Source organism: Mastomys coucha, unplaced genomic scaffold (genome assembly GCF_008632895.1).
Source record: "Mastomys coucha isolate ucsf_1 unplaced genomic scaffold, UCSF_Mcou_1 pScaffold12, whole genome shotgun sequence".
Taxonomy (NCBI): domain Eukaryota; kingdom Metazoa; phylum Chordata; class Mammalia; order Rodentia; family Muridae; genus Mastomys; species Mastomys coucha.
The window spans coordinates 14311811-14330936 of record NW_022196894.1 but is presented as its reverse complement, the minus strand read 5'-3'; the positions used below and the strand labels follow the sequence as shown (position 1 = coordinate 14330936).

At 50.2% G+C, this 19126-nt stretch overlaps 1 protein-coding gene across 1 annotated transcript; it reads right to left on the bottom strand.

Moving 5' to 3' along the window:
* Positions 1-1473: 1473 nt before the first annotated feature.
* Positions 1474-18783, bottom strand: Lztr1 (leucine zipper like transcription regulator 1). The gene is made up of 21 exons (XM_031363282.1): positions 18309-18783; positions 17833-17895; positions 15284-15340; positions 12003-12082; positions 11534-11642; positions 10124-10207; positions 9233-9290; positions 8257-8396; positions 7149-7350; positions 6741-6896; positions 6220-6330; positions 5520-5612; positions 5296-5391; positions 5050-5215; positions 4640-4809; positions 4345-4501; positions 3562-3688; positions 3322-3471; positions 2653-2758; positions 2494-2574; positions 1474-2311 (listed from the first exon to the last, which is right to left on the bottom strand). Exons 1-21 carry the CDS (start codon positions 18497-18499, stop codon positions 2195-2197), a joined length of 2514 nt encoding a protein of 837 aa, XP_031219142.1. The 5' UTR covers positions 18500-18783; the 3' UTR covers positions 1474-2194.
* Positions 18784-19126: the final 343 nt, after the last annotated feature.

Here is a 19126-nt window from a genome sequence, read left to right as displayed (position 1 = left end):
CCCACAGGCCTCATCTGTTTGCCCAATCCCTTTCACCAACCATACTCCTGGCCCCTTTGCCTTCAAAACCAACATCGGGCACCCTACACTTGTCAGGCTATAAGGCCATACCTAGAGAAGTGTTAGTCTTTTGGATATAGTGTTGAGGCCCTGGCCTAGGTACTATATACCTTGGGAACCTAGGCTTCTCACTGCAGCTGTGTCCATGGTAAACATCAAGTGCATGTCCTCCACTACTGTTCCTTAGCCACACAGCTCAAGCACAGTTGAGTTGATAGCTGTAGCTGGTTGGTACACAAGGTTCTCAAAGTTTTCTTTTTTGGAGCTCCGGGTGTATATGTTTATTTGTATCCCGTGTAGAAGGGACGATAGTTGAAGGGCCAGTTACAGCGGTCATCATGAAGCTTTCATGTGGCCCTTCAGAATAGGCTTGGATGAGGCCACCTTTGGGAAATGGCTCTGACACAGCACAGCTGACTCATATCAAGCCTGCCTGGCTGACATCCTCCACTCAGCGGCTACTTGAGCCAGCTACCAGCCTCAGCTTGTACCACAGCTCTCTCTGCTACCTCCCTCTCTTCACAGCACATCTTATAACCAGACCACTTCCTGTTTGCCAGTATGGGACAGTGTCACCCAGGGCACCTTTTTACCCAGAGCCCCACAGCATGGGGTGAATGAAGCACAGAAGGCCAGGAAGAGCCAAGCAGAAAATGAGTTCTGGTTTCCTAGGAAATAAGACAGAGTAGGTTTCCTGTACTCAAAAACAGGTCCACTGTGCTGTATTGGGATATAGGCTTTCATGGCTGGCTGTCAGGTAAGGAGGATGGATGCCTTGGTCAGTCTAGGGCTCTGAGGAAATATCTCAGGTATGCAGTTCTCTCCCTTGTGACTGACACAATGTAGTGACATAGGCAGAACAGGGGAAAGGTACTAAACCCACTTCTAGGGACTCTCAAAGCTTTGGAACTGTCATGTGCTACAGGAGGTCAGACCAGTGGTGGCAACTATGCCAGGCAAGTGTGAAGCAGCACTGCCACAGCTGTAACAGAGGCATGTCTATGACAGAATACTGACATAGGAACATCTCCACTTTTTCTCTGGCCCAAATATGTACACTGGGTGGCCCAGAACATGCAGCTTCTGTCCTGTGGGCTGGGAGCAAAGCCTTCCAAAGTTCATGTCTAAGATCTGACCACTGTTACTGATCCTCATTCATAACTTCTGGGTAAGGAGTGGGGTATAGCCTATTGCTAGAATAACTTGCCAAGCCTTCATCCTTGACAATAGGATTCTATGCTGGATCCATAACACACCTGCTGGTACCACAAACCCACAGCACCGCTAGGTGCTGTCCCTGAGCCCTGGTCTTGGGAGAAGTGCACCTGTCCTGCTGGTACAAAGTCCAACAGTCCTCAGAGGGGAGAGTGAGGATGACTATAGGAAAAATGGAAAAGAAGACTCAGACAAGGGTTAGAAATTGAGGGGGCTGTCCAGTTAGTACTGTAGCAGCTCCAAGTTTAATAATAATTCTTATAGGCTTTATATACTATACAGTATCTTTTTTTTTTTTTTCTTTTTTGGTTTTTCGAGACAGGGTTTCTCTGTATAGCCCTGGCTGTCCTGGAACTCACTCTGTAGACCAGGCAGGCTTTGAACTCAGAAATCCGCCTGCCTCTGCCTCCCAAGTGCTGGGAGTAAAGGCTTGCGCCACCACCGCCTGGCTACTTTACAGTATCTTGGAAAACAACGTCACAAGCCAGCAGAGACAATGGCTGAAACACACTGGGTATTTGTACCTATCTGGAGGCCTTTCTGTTCCTTCCTCCAAGATTAACAGAACATTCAGCCTCTCACCTTGAGCTTCAAGTGTATCCCCTCTTACCATTTCATGGGTCAGCAGGCCAGAAAATCTGCCAGCAGACCCTGGCCTGACTTGACTCTGCATGACAGGCAGACTATCACAGAAGCAGGCTAAAATGGCTTCTGATAGAAAGGTGCCAGCTGGAAAGGGAGTTTGCTTTATTTGCCATTCTCTGTGGGGTCTGTGTCCTCAATGAAGTGCAGGCTTTGGGGGTTCCTGTATATCTCAGCCTCCTGTAGAAGCTGAGGACGTTTGACCCCACAGGTGTGATCACTCTGCAGGTGGAGATGTGGCCAAACAGTTGGGCGTCATCACTCTCCAAACAGATCCTCAGATGTCAGCACCCAGCTCTGCACACTGCTTGTCAGAGATGTGGGAGGCCAGGGAGTCTATGATGTCCAGCAGCAGCTGCTGGCTCAGCAACCGCAGTGTGGGCAGCTTAGAGACCTGCACAGATGACCAAAACTAGATGAAACCAGACTCCCAGGAGGACCAGGGTGGGCAGATGAGTCCTCTTGGGGCCCCGCCTGCTCAGGCCTAGGCTGTCTGAGGACAGTGGGCAATGGCCAAGAGGTGCCCAGGCCTGCTGGGGAGAGCTGGGACCTAGAACACTGGGGCCAGAGCCTGACCTTGGTGAATTGGTGTACAATGATGTGCAAGCAGTGACGCTTCATGTCCAGTGCCTGTGTCTTGTCAGCCGCCTCCAGAATCTGCAATGGCAAGAACCATGAGGCCCTGCCCCAGCTTACCCACAAAGGAAGGCATGGCCTGAGAGTACTAAGCATTACCTGCAGCACATTCTGCACTGTTACATTCATCTCTAGGTTCTGCTTGCAGTATGCCTGTAGTCGGTTGTTGTAGAAGCCATAATAGTAGGGGGCTGCAAACAGGTAGCTTGATAAAAGTTAAGGTGCTGCCAAGTCAAAGGACATGTATTCACCTGCATCCACCTATCCTATCACTTCCCTTGTCTTCCTGGGAACTACATAAACCCCAGAATCCAGAGCTCCAGCTAGGGCCCCAGCTGGCTTGTTCTCTAAACTGGTTCTGAACCATTTCATGTTCAAAGTCCTCATTCAAGATCCAAAGAGCACCTTAATCCTCTCATTCCCATGTGCACATTCCCAGAATTTTTCCAAGTTCTCTGGTCCCATCAGGTATCCTTGCACCTCAGGTTTTAAACACTTCTGACAGAAAGACAAGGAATCACTTTGTCCACCTCCTGTTTGTTGAACAGTAGTAACTAGCTCACTTGCCCCGCGTAGTTGTAAAGGTTACTCAACTAAGCAAAGTGCTCTCTCTTGCTGCCCACCTGCTTGGAGCCTGTGGAGACTAGTAGGCCCAGTACCAGCATCTGGCACTGCTCTAAAATTAGGTACCAAGCCAAGATCAGGCAGCCAACAAAGCAACAGAACTCAAACATGGTGCACCAGGAGCACCAACATGTAAAAGGATGCAGGGAGTCCTCAGGGGGCATGTTGACCTCGCCATAGTAGATGTAGCGTAGCATGGACTCGAATGCCTGTCTGCTGGGAACCATCTCCCCGATGGAGATGTTCACCTGCCCATCCTCTGGCATGAACGACCGAAACATGGCCTCAAAGTAGCTGCAAACAGGGAGGTAGATCCCAGCTCTCAGGAGAAGAAAGTCAACATTGAGGCCCTGCCCTGCCCTGCCTCATGGGCCTGCAACATACCTAGAACGGGCAGCTAGGATGGCTTTGTGGGCTGGCCGTGGGTGGCCATCTAGCAGCAGTGTGATGTCACAGAACTCTGAGCCTGCTCCCTCCAGGTAAGCCTTCATGTCTTGGATCAAAGATGTGCCTGGGGGGTGTAGAAGGACCTTGAGAAGACTCCCACCTTGACCCTGAATGAAGAGGTTAACTTTGTTTTCTGGCCCAAGGGGAACCACCTCTCCAGTATTACTGCCCTGCTCAAAGTTTCCCCAAGCTAGAAGTGCCAGTCATTCCTTCCCTCAGTCTTCCAGTTCACCTGGAAATGGTAGTCCTTGTTCTGGCCCTCATCTCCTCCCATGAGCCCTGTATGTTCAGCTCCCAGTCTCATGCTACACATCCCTCCAGGCCTGGCTTTTGGATTATCATGCCAGTGGCAAGAGTCAGTCAGTACAAGCCCCAAAGTGATCTAGGGCAGTGAAGGTGTTAGCAATCTCCAGTGGGTACAGTACAGTGAGAAGAAGGACTGGGCCATACACAGCTGCAGCTGCCTCACTAGCCTGACCTCGAGACATGAGATCTGACCAGCCAACCAGAGAAGGCACAGGTCACCCTCAAGAGTGAGTTTCATGGGTACCCAGGCTCACTGGCACATAGCTTACTATTAAAAGCTCCTGTCCCTCCCAGTCCCTGTGCCAGGGAGCACCCGAGTGGGTCACAGAGCTATCCTTACCCCAAGGGCCTGGCAGGTAAGTGGACCTAACTCACCACTTCCCTACAATCAGGACATGAAGAGAGGTTCCCTACCAATGTCCACAGGCTGATCAGAGGGTGTGCGAGGGGGTGGCTGCTGCTTCCGACGAACAATCTCTACAATCAGTGGGGATGAGAGGCGCTCGAACTCCTTCATCATGATCACCTGATTGAAGTGGGATTCCTTCACTATGAAGTTCAGACAATGCTCCTGGGACAGACAAACACAACAGGAAAGTGGAGTCAGACCAAGGCCCAGGCTGGGCAACAGAGCTTGTAGTGAGGAGCAAGGTCACCCACACTACCCTACCCAGGAAGGCCTGGGCTGGTAGGCATTCCCAGCTTGTACCTTGAGCTGGCCCAGTTGTAGCCTGGCAGCACTCTCACACACAACCAGCACATTCTGCAGATCCACAGAAGCTTCGATGTACTGCCGACACAGCTGCTCAAGGCGACACAGCTGGAAGCTCAGCGCCAACTTGTACACATCCATGATGAGCAGCACATCTTCTACATGACCTGCACCAAAAAATCCCTGAGCCTAGGGGCCCCAGGAAAGGCGGGCCTATAAGAGGGCCCAGGGCTCTATCCATGAACAAGAGGGTCCGGGCTGCAAGATGGAAGCTAGACTGCAGGTCAACTGCTATCAAGGGTTACTGGCTTGTGCCTTGGGCACATCTGTGACACACCTAGCAGCACCACCTCTAGCTCTGCTGCCCCTGCCCCACCTGGTGCACATCACCCATATCCCAGGCAGACCTTTCCGTGGGTACTTGATCTTGTCTGTGTAGAGAAACTGCATGAGCACCTCAAATGGTCGGGCCTCAGCCTCACGGATGGCCACACGTAACAGGGGTGGCCGTGCCCTGCCCACAGCTGAGCCAGGGGCCTCTTTGGGAGCAAGGGCCCCATCTTCCTCTAGCTTCTGTGGGGAAAAGGGAACTCAGGGCACCTGTGTAGACAGTAGGCAAATCTTCCAGTCACGGGGGCTAACAGAGACCTGACCTGGGCCAGCCACTCTCGAGCCTGTACAATCTTCCTACGAAGCCACCGGCTCCTTGCAGTGACAATGGCAACATGGCCCTGCACACACTCTTCCTTCTGCATGAAAAATGAATGATACATGGGCAAAAGCATAGGACCCCTGCTGGGGACACAGGCCAGCAGGCCAGGGCAAAGCTCAACTTAACACATACAGCAAGTGAGGCTGGTATAGGTCAGTTGCCTACCTCACCAAGCACGAACTCCACATCACAGAACTGGCGGCCCTCCCACAGGCGCCCATAATCTTCATGCAGTGTGCACTTAGGGTAGCAAGAGAACTGCAGAGAGAGAACCAGTGAGTGAACAACAAAAGCCTATAACCAACCAGTCCTGGGACCCTCAGACCAGGGGTCAGGCGAGCGTAGCTGAGGACTGTCCTGCCAGGAGGGCCTCCCACTTCACAGTCTTGCACTGACAGAGGCTCCCAGGCTTTAGACAGGCTGTAGTCTTTCTAATAAACATGGACCCAGGAATTCAAACAACCCCATTCCCACCCCTACCCACCACTGAAATAGATTTATCCATGCCTCCACTATGGCACAGGCCCCTGTCCTAAGCATCAATTCTTCCAGGTTTGGGAATGGGCTGCTAAGATTTCTCTGGAGTCCCCAGCACAGAGCCCGGATTAGCCACTGCTTTGCTGGTCCTGCCAGCTGACCTGCCATTTTTCTCTGAAGCAGAGGCTCTGTTTGCCTCACTGTAGTAAGGCTTCCTTCTCCCCAGTGTTCTCTGCCTACCTGGACTTACAGCACCTCTAACCCTCTCCACCAGGCTGCTCAAAGGTATCCCAAGGCTTAGGTACCACTGTGCACCTTTACATATCCCTGTCCCCGCTCACTGGGTCCACCTGCCTCAGCAGGCCTCACAGAACCACTAGCTACTCACCTGGAACCTGTACATTTCCCCACTGCGAATGTTGTTGTCCACAGTGCCCCCAAAGATATACATGGCATCAGAGATGACAGCAGCAGCATGGAAGAGCCTCCCGCTAGGCAGCTGAGAAAGACAAGCAGACAAAGCAATGGGATGGGACCAAGTCTCCGACACTGGATCCAGCTGTGGCCAAGCCGTGGACAGGTCATGACTCCATGTGGCCATGAAAGAAGAAAGGCCAAAGATCCCGGTCCCTTGGACAGGGGTTTCCTGGGTGCTCCTGCAGATGAGGAGGAAAGCTGGGTCATAGGGTGGGGGAGGCAGAGAGCGGGGCAGGTTGTGCATTAACGCCAGGTTAGTGGAGTACTTAGTCCAGAGTACCTCACTGAATGTAGAGGATAAAGCCTGGGACTCTCAGAGTCATGTGTTGCTTTGTGACCTGAGCAAGCTCTTCCAGGAGCCCTACGATACCATCTGTGAAAGTTCCTGCTTCTGAAAGTAATGGAATTTTAATGAGGGTCCTTAACACTCACCTCTGATGCCAGGTGGACAGGCTGCTTGGCTGAAGTGGTGCCAAAGTCTAAGCCAAACACATCTCTGGACTTCTTAAAGCTGCTCCGCTCTTCAGAGGTTAGAGTGGATGCATCCTCAGAAGAGGAAGCTCGCTCAGGCACCTCAGCCCCTCCAACCTTGTAGAAAACATATGCAAGAAGGCAATAAGCTGTCATCCCTTCCAGAGCTTCTATGGGTTCCAGAGGAGGGACAAGACATTGCGGAAAGCTGTGAGGGTGGTCAGAATGCTTCCCAGAGCTCTTCAGGATAGCAGCCCAGTGACACAAGATGGAATGTGTGCAGGAAAAGCTGAAGGCTATAGGGCCTTGAAGGTTCTCAAGTTGATCTTCTTGGTTATGTGAAACCCAGGGAACCCAGCCAGAACTCACCTCACTGTCAGAGCTGGGCTGGACAACCTCCCAGGTCTGGAAATCCACATCATAGCAATGCAGCTCGTTAGGCAGTGTATTGTCTGCTGCACCCCCAAACACATAGAGATGGCGGTCAAAGGCCACCATGGTGTGTCCGTAGCGCCGCTGTGGCGGGGGTGGGGAGCCCCGAAGCAGGTGCTCAGTAGGGATGCGTGTCCACCTGGGGCCATGACCATGAACCAACAGTGGAGTAGGTGCTCTGCTCTCTCACACACTCCCCACAAAAGGTCCTCCTATGAAGTCCCCCTAAAGTGCTTGGAGTGCCAGCCCATGGTCTTAAGGGAAGACCCAGGCCTCTGTGTCCAGCATCTCTTGACCTGTTTAGTTCAGGTACTGGCCACACCAGTACCCAGATCCACACAACCTACCATGGGGCCCACCCAACTCCCTCTCCTCCCACCACCACAGAGAGGACAGCAGTGACAGCGCAGAGTCTCTGCTAGTCTGCTCTGAGAATGGAGCTGTACTGCTCACTACCAAACAGTAGAGTCCTTGCCTGGGAGATGCCTGCCGAGGCAGGCACTAATGCTCCTCCAAGGACTTTTCAACAGATCCCTTTTCTGCTAAGCTAGTAGAAGAACCAAAAGAGATGCAGGCTATTCTATCTGGCTCCATGCTGCCCCAGAACTTTATTCCCTCTACCCAAGGTTTCTGGTGTTTCTATCTACCCTGACCTGTGGGGTAACTTGGGAGTCCTCGCCCAAGCCTTATTCTCTTTCCTCTGTTAGTTCCAGAGTCAAAGGCTAACCCTATCATAGGGTCCAAGGATAGACAGCAGCCAAAGGAAGTAGAGAGCCTATGTTACCCTGCCTATCTTCACTATCACGATACTGGCACTGGCCACATTTGTTAACAGTGGCAATGAACAAGCCATACACAGTACAGGGCTCTCCTTCACGCTTAGAACAGCTATGGGTCCTGATTCAGGCTACGTCCTGCTGAGCTACAGCCATAACCCAAAGGCCTTTCAGGATCAAATACCCATACTCCAGGGCATATGTGGCAATGACAGTTGCCAGACATAGGCATGAACATATTAGTGTCCCTCAAGACCCAGACAACTCACGTCTTGTCTTTGAATTCAAACTGGAAGAGGTTGTTAGTTATCTTGGCTCCACTCTGTCCTGAGAACACGAACATCTTATCCCGACACACAGCCACAGGGAAGTTGCAGCAGGATGGGGGGATCTCACCACTCTGAGCCACCTAGGGTGTGGGCACAGCTCAGCTAGGGCCTCCAAGGCCTGAGGCTACACTATCCTAAACTTTGAAATGAGTAAATACAGAGAGCTTACATCCTCATCACACCTACCCACACAGCCCGTTCTCATCAGCTAAGGCTAAAATCATGAGGTTCACTTGGAGCTTAAAATGCAATTTCTACAAGAGAAACAAAGCTCCAAGGGAAAACAAGTAAGCAAAACAAGTGGCTATTGCTGTGTTCACAAATCACATCTGTCACATGTGGCACCTTGCCCATCCAGGACTCAGGGTTTTTCTTCCTTTGACTCCACTTTCATTGGCAGGGTCAAAGACAGGGACTTTAGCCTGGGCTCTATATAGCCTTAGCTCCAAAGTCTTTTATTATTCACTCACTCATCCATTTTGGAGGCAGGGTTGGTCTCACTGTACAGGTCTGGCTAGCCGAGAACTCTCTATGAAGCCAAGGCTGATCTCAAAACTCATTCTATAGCTAAGGATCTCCTCAAATTTCTGACCTACCTCCCAAGTGCTGGGATTACAGGCATGCACCTCCACACCCAGATTATGTGGGTCAGGGGATGAAATCGGGGCTTCATGCATGCTACATTACAGCTAAGCTACATCCCTGCCCAGTTGGAGTCTCTAGTCAATAATGGAATAGGGCTGAGGGAAGGTGGTTAGGCCTTGGTAAGGGAAGAAGACAGCTTCCGCTATACCCCTCTCCAGCAGCACCTCTCACCTGAAGACCAGCTTCCTCCACCCTGCACCTCTCGATAGATACTGCAACCCAGCCCCAGTGCCCGACTTCCCACCTGCAGCATGCTCCCTGCACCCCTCACCTCCTCCCAGCATGTGAGCTCTCGGTCTTGGAGGCCAATGGTCCACATGTCGTTCAACCTGCATCAGGACAGAGGAGTCAGGATCTTTTGGCCCTGACCTCTGGGAAAGAACCACTTGCCATGTGTGTCAGGGGACAACGATGCCATATTTCTTGAAAAAACTGGCATTTCATGGGAAGAAGGTGCTATATCAAATCCCTGCACTTGACCCCCAGCCACCCTCGCTTCTGGCTGGTTTTCTGACCAGTCAAGACAGAATAGCTTTACACATAACATCTGGGGTAATGAGACACCTGAGACAGGGAAATGACGACATGTAGAACCTACTGCTCCACTGTGCCATTCTTAGTTTCTGCAGTGTTCAAGTTTAGAATGAGCACATGCTGCTTTGGTTATTAGACAAACACAGCAAAACTACTTTTCTAAAAAAGGGAGGGAGTCTGGTGTGGAGGCCCACATCTTTAATCCCAGCACTCAAGAAGCAGAGGAAGGAGGATCTCTGTGAGCTGGAAGCCAGTCTCTACACAGAGGGTTCCAGGACAGCCAGGGCTACATACATAGCAACCCTGTCTTAAAACAAAAGCAAAACATAAAACAACAAATAAGTAGAGAAAACTACAACACACAGGAGCTCAGAGTTGGGTTTGAGCTGAGATGTTTCCTGCTTCCAGGCCCCTCCTGTAAGTTCCAAATATCCTCATCTGAGATAATCAAGGGGTCACAAACTTGTCTGGGAGCTCCATTCAGAAGTCTTACCTCCACACCCATCTCCTGAGGAACTCAAAACCTACCAGGGTAACTTACCCTAGCCTGAGTACTTGGGTGCCAAGAGAGCTTATTCTGCCCTTGAGGGCATGCAGAGTCAGGAGACATGGCCAGCTATGCGCCTACCTGGCATTGCCATCATAACCAGCAAAGATCCAGAGCTTGTCACTGTACACTGTAGCCCCATGGGCTGACCTGGCAACAGGCAACCTAGAACAAAAAGAAAAAAAAAAAGAGGACTGCCCAGAAAGAAGGCTGAGTACTGAAGAGTGATGGTTGTTCTTCAGAAGGCCCCGATTCAATTCCCAGCACCCGCAGGGCAGCTCACAACCATCCCTGTAACGCCAATCCCAGGGCATGCGATACCCTCTTCAGGTCTCCTCAGGCACCAGGCATACAAGATGTGCAACATACATGCCAGCAAAATACCCAAACACAATAAAAAAAAAGTTTTACATACATAAACGCATATATACACATTAACATATATGTATGTATATAGAATATATATAATTTATATTATTTAAACGACATAATATTTATATATAATATATATAATAGTATATCTTTTATTTATTTATTTATTTATTTATTTATCTATCTATCTATTACTGAGGAAAGAGGTCATCAGGGCAGGCTGCAGTGCAGGGCTGCATGTGTCAAGTGTTGAGCAGCTAGGCCCACATCTGCCTGACACTGGGACTCAAAGAGCAGTGCTGAAGCTGCAAGCAAACAACAGCACAAGATGTGTAAGAAATCCAGATGTTGAAACCGTGTATGACAGCATGTCTGTAAATGCTGACACTGGGGAGGTGAAAGGAAGAGGCTCAGAAGTTCAAGACCAGCCTCAGCTACACGGCAAGCCAGTGGTCAGACTATGTGAGACCCTGACTCAAAACAAACACCAACAAAGACAAAACCAAACCAAACCAAACCACACCCTCCTAAGGGGCGAGGACATGTCTCCATTTGTAGGTTGCTTTCAGGAAGCCCTGGGTTTGATTCTCAACACCACAAAAAACCAGACATGGTATGGTACACCTGTAACCCCAGCACTCAAGCTCAAAGCTAGCCTAGCCTACATGAGATCTACTGCAAAGGTCAGGAGACAAAAATCAGATGTAGGGAGTGTAGCTCAATGATTGAGAGCTTGCCTCGAATCAGCAAGACCTTGGGTTCCATCCTGTGATGAGAAACAAAGAACAACCAAAGACACCTGGGGTCCACTCAGGCACAGCACTGCCCAGCTGCTAGGAGAACACTGGACTCACAGAGCAGGCAGTCTCCGTTCCTTAGGAAAGGAGATGTGAACTCGGGAGCAGGCTATACAAAGGGGACTTAGTACAGTTCCTGGCCTCCTGCCTGTGCACACCCTTGCCTAGCCAAGCCCTCACCAGACTCAGCAGTGATGAAAATTAAGCAGTTAATGAACGTCTCCCAGCTACAGGCTCCTCGTGCGGGTTGTGGCAGGAAGCACACAGAACTAAATACCATTCGGCCTCGCTTACTATAAAAGTTCTCAGCAGAATCTCTTACCTCCCTTCAATTTTCCACTCTGTCCACTGGCCAGTTGCAAATTTGTATTCAAAGAGGTCATTTTTATTTTTCAAGTTAGAATTGGAATAAATATCTCCAGTATAGCCCCCTGGGAGAGAAGAACAAAAATGAAGGGTTATATCCAGGGTACTACGTTGGTATTTAAATATGGGGGTGGGTAGAAATGTGGGGACCCTAGTTAACATGTACAAACCTTCATGTACCAACTGTTCACCCAAATGAGCTTTGCTCTGGGTTCTGGGGGTGCAGAGATGGGTAGACTGATGTTTCTTGTTCTAGCTATCAGATGGCCCCATGAGCTCAGGACATTAGTGAAAATCAGTCCCCTCAAGCAGAAGTTCAGGGCACTCCAGTGGACGAAGTTAGTGGGGAAAGAGAGCCTCAGAGGCTGGAGGTGGGGAGAGGCAAGACGGCTGTGGGTTCAGGAGAGCAAGAGCTTGCTGCTTACCAAAGACGAACATGCTGCTCCCATAGACAACAGCAGAGTGGTGGTAACGGGGGGCTGGAGGAGTGCCGGTGGTGAAGGCTCTAGAGAGGCACAGGGTGAGGTCAGTGAGGCCTCTGCCAGGCAATTCAAGCCCCGCAGCCTTTGATTCCGACATGCTTTCTCTATCCTCCCCTGGCTCTCTTTGACCTACCCTCCCTCGCCTCCTTTGCTTTTCAAGTTATGGTGTTGCTACAAGTAGTCTAGGCTGCCATGTAACTCATGAGGCTATGCTGTCCTATGCTGTCCAGGTTGGCCTCAAGCTTATCATCCTCCTATCATGGTTTCCCCAATACTGGAATTTGAGGGTGGCATCCCCATGACTGCAGTAATTTGCTAATTCTTTCAGACAGGTTATCACTCTGGTGCCCAAGCTGGCCTCAATTGTGGTTCAAGCCATCTTTTACCTTAGCTACCCAATAAGAGGGGAGGAGAGGTATGTGCCAGGGAGTCAGGCTTGTTTTGCTTCTGTATTTCAAAGGTGTCACTTCTCTCACTGAGCCCTTTAAAACATCACTAATTAGGAGAAAACCAAAGTAATAGGCATTAAAATTCCTACTTACCTGCCTAGTGCAGTCCCTTACTCTTACCCTCCTACTGAACACCTCTGAGAGGCCTCTTGGGAACTTTTTGAGACAGGGTCTCTGGCTGTTCTGAAACTATGTAGACCAGGCTGGCCTTAAACTCACAAAGATCCACCTACTTTTGCCTCCCTAGTGCTGAGATTAAAAAGCCACCATGCCTGATTTCCCCCCCTTTAGACAGGGTCTTACTATGTAACCTTGGCTGGCCTACAAGTCACTATGTAGACCAGACTGGCCTCAACTCACAGAATTCTGCCTGACTTTTGGGGTTAAACGTGTGAGCCACTAGTGATGCCTGGCTAGGACTTCTTTTTGTTTTTTGTCTTCTGAATCATTTGAAAGGTATTTTATAATTTGTTTTTTCAAGTAGGCAACAGAATTTGACTTGGTCCTGGTCTCAGGATTCTGGGATTATGGGAAGGTAACACTATGCTCAACTTAAGCATTTGCTTTTGCTTGTTTTTTTGAGGTCTTGCTATGTAGCCTGGCTGGTCTCAGATTTGCAAAGCTCCTGCTTGCCCCTTAAAACTAGAATGTTAAGTGTCTACCCCCACCAAATCTGCCTGTATGTGAATTTTCTGCAGTGATGGGTAATGAACCCAGGACCTTGGACATGCTAAGCAAGCACTACTACCGTTGAGCCTTAGAACTGGGGAGGAGAGTCTTGAACACAGGTTGTCCTTGAACTTATGATCCTTTTGTCTTAGCTTCCTGAGTGCTAGTATTACAGGTGTATACCACCTTGTCTGCCCTTCTTAAGCATCTTTTGACTAACAGTTACGAAGTCTTCAAAGTGATTTTCATTTTTGTCTGGTACCGTGTGCACAAATGAGAATCACGTGTGCCACCGTGCACATGCGGAGGTAGGAGGGCAGCTATGTATAGCACTTGTTCTCTCCTTCCACCTTCTCTCAGGTTCTGAGGGCAGAACTCGGGTCACCAGGCTAGCATAGCAAGTGCCTCTACCTGCTGAGCCGTCTCTCTGGCCAGTCAAAGTAATCATTAAAATTAATTGAGGACTGGACCTGGAAATGGAGCTCGATTAGTAAAGTGCTTGCTTGTCTGCACTAAGCTTACCTGAACCGCCTAGCCAAAGCCCTAAGTTAGATGCCCAGTAGTACATGACTTGGGCATGGTAGCAAGCACCTGTCGTCCCAGCTATCAGGTGCTAGATGCAGGGTAAGAGGTCATGGTCATCCTTACCTACACAGCAAGTCTGAAGCCAGTCTGGGGTACACATGAGATCCTGTCTCAAAAAACAAACAAACAAAAGGAAGGCTGGGGAGATAGCTCCGAGGCAGTGTTTGCCGGGCATACACTAATCCCTGGGTTTTGTACCCGGCAAAGGAAAGAGATAAAAGAATCCATAGCAGTTGTGTAAAGATCAAGTGCTGGAGAAATGCTTGCAGCTGCTCTGCAAGGTGCTCCAGGGAGACCAAGCAGAGGTGGTTATCCTAGCTGGTTGAGGGGTTTTGTTGTTTTTACTTGTTTGTTTTTGTCAACTTGACACAAGTTATGGTTATCTGAAAACAGGGAAACACAATAGAGAAGATTCTCCATAATAGTGGGCTGTAGGCATGCCTATAGGCATTTTCTTTATTGGTGATTGGTGTGGGAAGCCTCAGCCCATTGTAAGTAGGGCCATCTCTGGCCAGGTAGTCCTGGGTGGTATAAGTAAGCAGGCTGGGCACACCAAGAGGAAAGAGCTGCAAGCAGGACTGCTCCATGGCTTCTGTTCCTGACTCCAGATACCTGCCTTGAGTCCCTGCCCTGACTTCCTTCAATGATAGATTATGACACAGAACAGTAAACTGAGGTGAATACTTTCCTGCCCAAGTTCCTTTTAGTCACTGTGTTTTAGGACAGTAACAGAAACCCTAACTAAGACAGTGCATGATGCCAAGTAGAGCTGCCCAGTCTGGCTGAATGTCCAAGGCAGCCACACAATCTCCAGAGCCCTGGGTCCTCCTCTGTCAAAAAAGGCCCCACTCCAGAAGGCTGCTGGGGACCAACGGGCATGTCCTACAGACTACAGAACATGTAGCAGAAGAGGCTGTGTGCTCCTGTGTGAGCAGATGATGGAGCTAGCAAGCCCAGTACATTCTAACCCTCAGGACTGTGTCTCCCATCAGCTGTAAGCTGCTGCCAGATCGGTTCTGCTGCAGAAAACATAAATATGTGACACCCACAAAGGCAGCTCCTGTCCAGGGCCACACAACTGAGGTGGTCATTCATAGGGTTTGCATGCTGCTCAACAACTGTGTGGGGTCTACTGGCACACAACTAGCCCTATGAGACAAAGGTGGGACAAGAGGCTCTGCTGCCAGCCTTGAGGTGGAACTCTGGGAAAACTGTCCAAGCTGAGGCCTGTCCATACCGTGAGATCCCACAGCTGCTCCTGGCTCAAGACAACTTCTAGTGAAGGTTCCTCCCAAGTGAGAATCTACTTACCACCAACTAGACCAAATACAGCCTGTAGCTCACAGATTTGGGATAATTTAGGATAATCATTCTCATAGAAAGCCATGAGAAGAGAAGCCATCCAAGGCTCTCATCTGTTATATTTCTCCCTAGCCCTCACTCTATCAGCCAGTGCATCCAGCCCAGTGCTGCTGCTCTCCAGGAAGACGGGCAGGGTCCTGGAGCCCAGGGGCCACCCACCTGCACCAGGAGCAATCCTTCACATCGAAACGCAGGAGATCGTTGAGCATCGTCTTTCTGAAAGGCAGGCAGAGAGTGAGAATGGCAGTAGCCAGTGTATTGCAAGGTGTTACCTCACCAGGATCTTCAAGATGGGAGAGGGCATGCATCTACGGTTGGAGGCAGTAAGAAGGGCCTGGCTCACTGACCTCTCAGACAACTCGTCAATGTCTAAAGCTCAAAACTAGTGACTAGGTGACATGGGCAACTAGGACTCCCACACAGGCAAGGCCAGCCTGATGGCACCAATCAAGGGCCCAGAGCTGGAATCCTCATTCACACCTCACCCAGCCTCCCCAAGTCCTGTCCCGCACTGAACCCTTCCAAGGCTGCACCACAGTGACGACACTCTGGCTCTAGGATCCGTGGAGACCTGCATGTTTTTCCATCTGCTGCCATCTGACAGAACAACTGCATCAAAGGTAATTCCACTGCTCACTGGGCCAGCTTGTATTTAATATGCAAGCAGGGCCTATTACCAATTTGTTAATGTGGAAGAAAGGTGAACCAACAGGATCTCAAACATTCGCTCCAGGTCAGGCCTTTGCAGGGCATCTCTCCCTGCCTTGCTCAGTCTGTGCTAGGTGGGTACCCTTCCCAACTTCATTTTATGAGAGAGGAAGCATGGGCCAATGGCCAAGAAGTCAAAGCTGAGATGCTGGTATCATGCCTAGTTCCTGCCCTTCCTCTTTTAACCCCCTACTTAAACTTAGTGGCACTTGTTAAACGAAAATTATGGGAGACTTCTGTTTTAAACTAATTTCCTATACTAGGCACCCAAAGACCATGGCAAACCAGAACAGTTACCAAGGTCAAATGCCTCATAAACTCAGGCATGAAAGCCGTTGATCCTAAGACCTAAAGTTTTCCCTAAAACCAAGAGACTGTAGTCTACCTGAGCCAGTGTGATAAGGAAGCCCCCTGCTGTAACCCTCAAGAGTCTAACTTAACCAACCAGGCCTCACCCCCACTGCCGAGTTTCCTTGCTCCTACCTTCCAATACCCAAAGTTGCTACTTCGGAGAAGGAACACTTCTTTCCACTCTGATAATGGAGGGCGCCCTGATTTATCATAAGTCACAGCCAAATAGATGTGCAACTGACCTTCTCTAACTTTTCTTTTGAAACTGCATACTGAAACCATTTCTGCTTATTACCACACGGTTGTATACCTGCTCCAGATACTGAGCACAGCGGCCCTAATGCCCTACCCACCCTATGCTAGACACCAGTCTTTGGTGTAGAAATTCTTACTACGGCTTGTCTTTTTCTTTTACAGTAAATGGGTACATCTGGACACTACTGTAGGGAACTGAGTAAGGAAATGGATCAGGGTCAGCACCAGGGGCAAGCGGCACTGGAAAGAGGTAAGAGGGCACAAGGCCTCAGCCATAAGAACATTAGAAAGGAACAGAAGTGTGCACGGGAAGGAACAACATTGCAAATGGCAGCAAAGGGTGGGAACAATCCAAATACAAAGTCACCAAAGAGACAGGACAGCACAAACAAGTAGGCCATACCCTCCTATTAGGACGGGTCTTTGCACAAAGAAGATGGAGACATTACAGGGTAGGGAACCAAGGAGCACGCACTCTGATGTACAGTGGTACATGAATCCCCAACTGCTCTTGGAGAAAGAGACTATAGAGATGAGCTAAAATCCCAGATGATCATGGCCAAGTTTGCATGTCCTAACAGTCCTGAAAAATCTCACTTGCTAGAGCAAGTCAGCTGCCTCATGTAGTCTACAGGACCAAGGCTATATAGTGCCTGTCCTCGGCTTTAGGCCAGGCTCTAGGCCTGAGAGGAGGGAGTCATTTGTAAACACATAGCCTCCGCTTAACTGGTGGAAGTCTGTGTGCATGGAGATGTGCTTTCTAGGTCGTTTCTAGGAATATTATTTTCCAGGAGTTTAAAGCAGCACAGGGAAATCTCCACCATAAGCAAGGCGTGAGTACAGCATCAATGAAACTGTTTCAGAGGTGGTGAGATGGGTCAGCAAGTGAAGGTACCTTCCACCAAGTCTTGCAACCTGAGTTCAAACCCTGGTACCCACACTAGGAGAAAGATGATTCCTGCCAGCTGTTGTCTGATACTCCACATTTCCCACACCCACACCCACACCTACCCCTCCACCTCTACCCCGGCCACAAACACACATAAGAGATGCTACAAAACAAGCATGTGGGCAAAGCCTAGAGAGAAGTGTGAGGAAAGAAGAAAAGTGCTAGCAGGGTTGGCAAGAGTACACACGTTCCTTCCAAACCTGTGTCTCCTCCTTCAAAACAAGGATATATCCACGTACTCAGCATGTGCTGCCATTTGAATGCTGGGTAAAAGGGCTTTAAGGGTAGGATCTTCCTCACCATCACACAGGAATCAAATGCAAAGCACCGCACTGATAGGGAAGCAGAGGCTCACAGGGCATGGCTAATGACAACTCTTCTCAGATAAGTCTGTCTCTCTGTCATCATCTCCTTCCACCACTTCCATCAAAACAGGCCAACTCACCCGTTGTCTCCACCAAACACATAGATGGCATCCTTATATGCCACGACAGTGTGCTTGCTGCGCCTAGAAAGAAAGAAGGGTTGAAGGATGGTGAGACTGGGACTCCCCTGACTGGCACCCAAGAAATGGGACTACAAATGGTTGCTGCCACATAAGTTTGGATAAAGCCTCTCAACTGCTAAGATCTATAGAGATCTTTCAGTTTCTTCAGACAGCAAGGACACCTGACACACCGGGGACGCTTCAGACTTCCCACTCACACCTCACAGCTCAGGGACTCAAACAGGATCCTCACAAACGCAGGTCTGCTACCCTGCCTAGAGTCACTATGGAGCTACTCCCTGGGAACTCAGCTGTGGGAACGACCAGTCCATACTCGAGGACATCACTTGGGATTTCGCCCCTAGAGCCCGTCCTGAGACTTCAGCTCTTGTCCCTACTACAGTGCCTTCAGGATCCCCTGTACACTGTCGTACCGGGCGCCCACGAATTCGTCGCAGGGCGGGAGGCGCCGCCAACGATGCACTGTTTCGAAGGGTCCAAAGTTGAGCGTCAGGTACTCGACACTGTCAGAGCAGCTGTGGTCAAAGTCCACGCTCGGAGCCACCTTGGAGCGCACCCCTCCGGTCAAGGCCCCGGACCCAATGGGGCCTCCGGAGCCAGCCATCCCTGGTTCAGGCCGGATAGGCCGCCAGGTTGCAGGACTCACGGCCACCGCCCGGGCCGAGCCAAAGGACCACACTTCCCAGAGAGCCCTGCGTCCCTGGTGTAGCACTTCCGGCCAGCTTGTTGGCCCTCCCGACAAACCTTGCGCTCCCCGCGACGCGGCGGGCTGTCGAGGAACCTGAGGGCCGGGCTCCGCGCATTATCATATATCGAGAACGTCACATTCTGGAAGGGATTTCTGGCCAAGTCTCGGGTTTCCCCTTTAAGACCATACTAAGCCTGGCCATAGAAAGCCACTGACATTCTCAAGGCAGCGGCGAGCTACACGCTCCCGGCATGCCTTGTAGTCGGTCTTTGCCATCTCCCGGAAGGTACCCCCGCCCTCCTCCAGGATGAGCTTTCCGACTTGCAAGCGAGCAGCTCAACCATCCACCTTCTGTTTGTGCCCTCCAAACCTGATCTTCACTGCTTCCCCTCTGCTCTCTCTGCATTTTTATTGTCTGGGGCTCTTGATGGCGGGGCACCTCTGGGTTCTCTGTTAAGAGCAGGATCTTCATTTATTTCTCTCTCTTTTCCTTCCTCCCCCCCCTCTCTTTTGCGATGAGTTTTGAACCTAGGATTTGATTGG

What these genes read in the sequence shown, in the direction of transcription:
- Lztr1 (XM_031363282.1), bottom strand. Translation starts at nt 18,499, where the DNA reads ATGGCTGGCTCCGGAGGCCCCATTGGGTCCGGGGCCTTGACCGGAGGG. An exon ending in CTCGAGAGTGGCTGGCCCAG is followed by an intron (nt 5,216 to 5,295) that starts GTCAGGTCTCTG and finishes TTTTCCCCACAG; the next exon opens with AAGCTAGAGGAAGATGGGGC. An exon ending in ATCCTAGCTGCCCGTTCTAG is followed by an intron (nt 3,472 to 3,561) that starts GTATGTTGCAGG and finishes CCCTGTTTGCAG; the next exon opens with CTACTTTGAGGCCATGTTTC.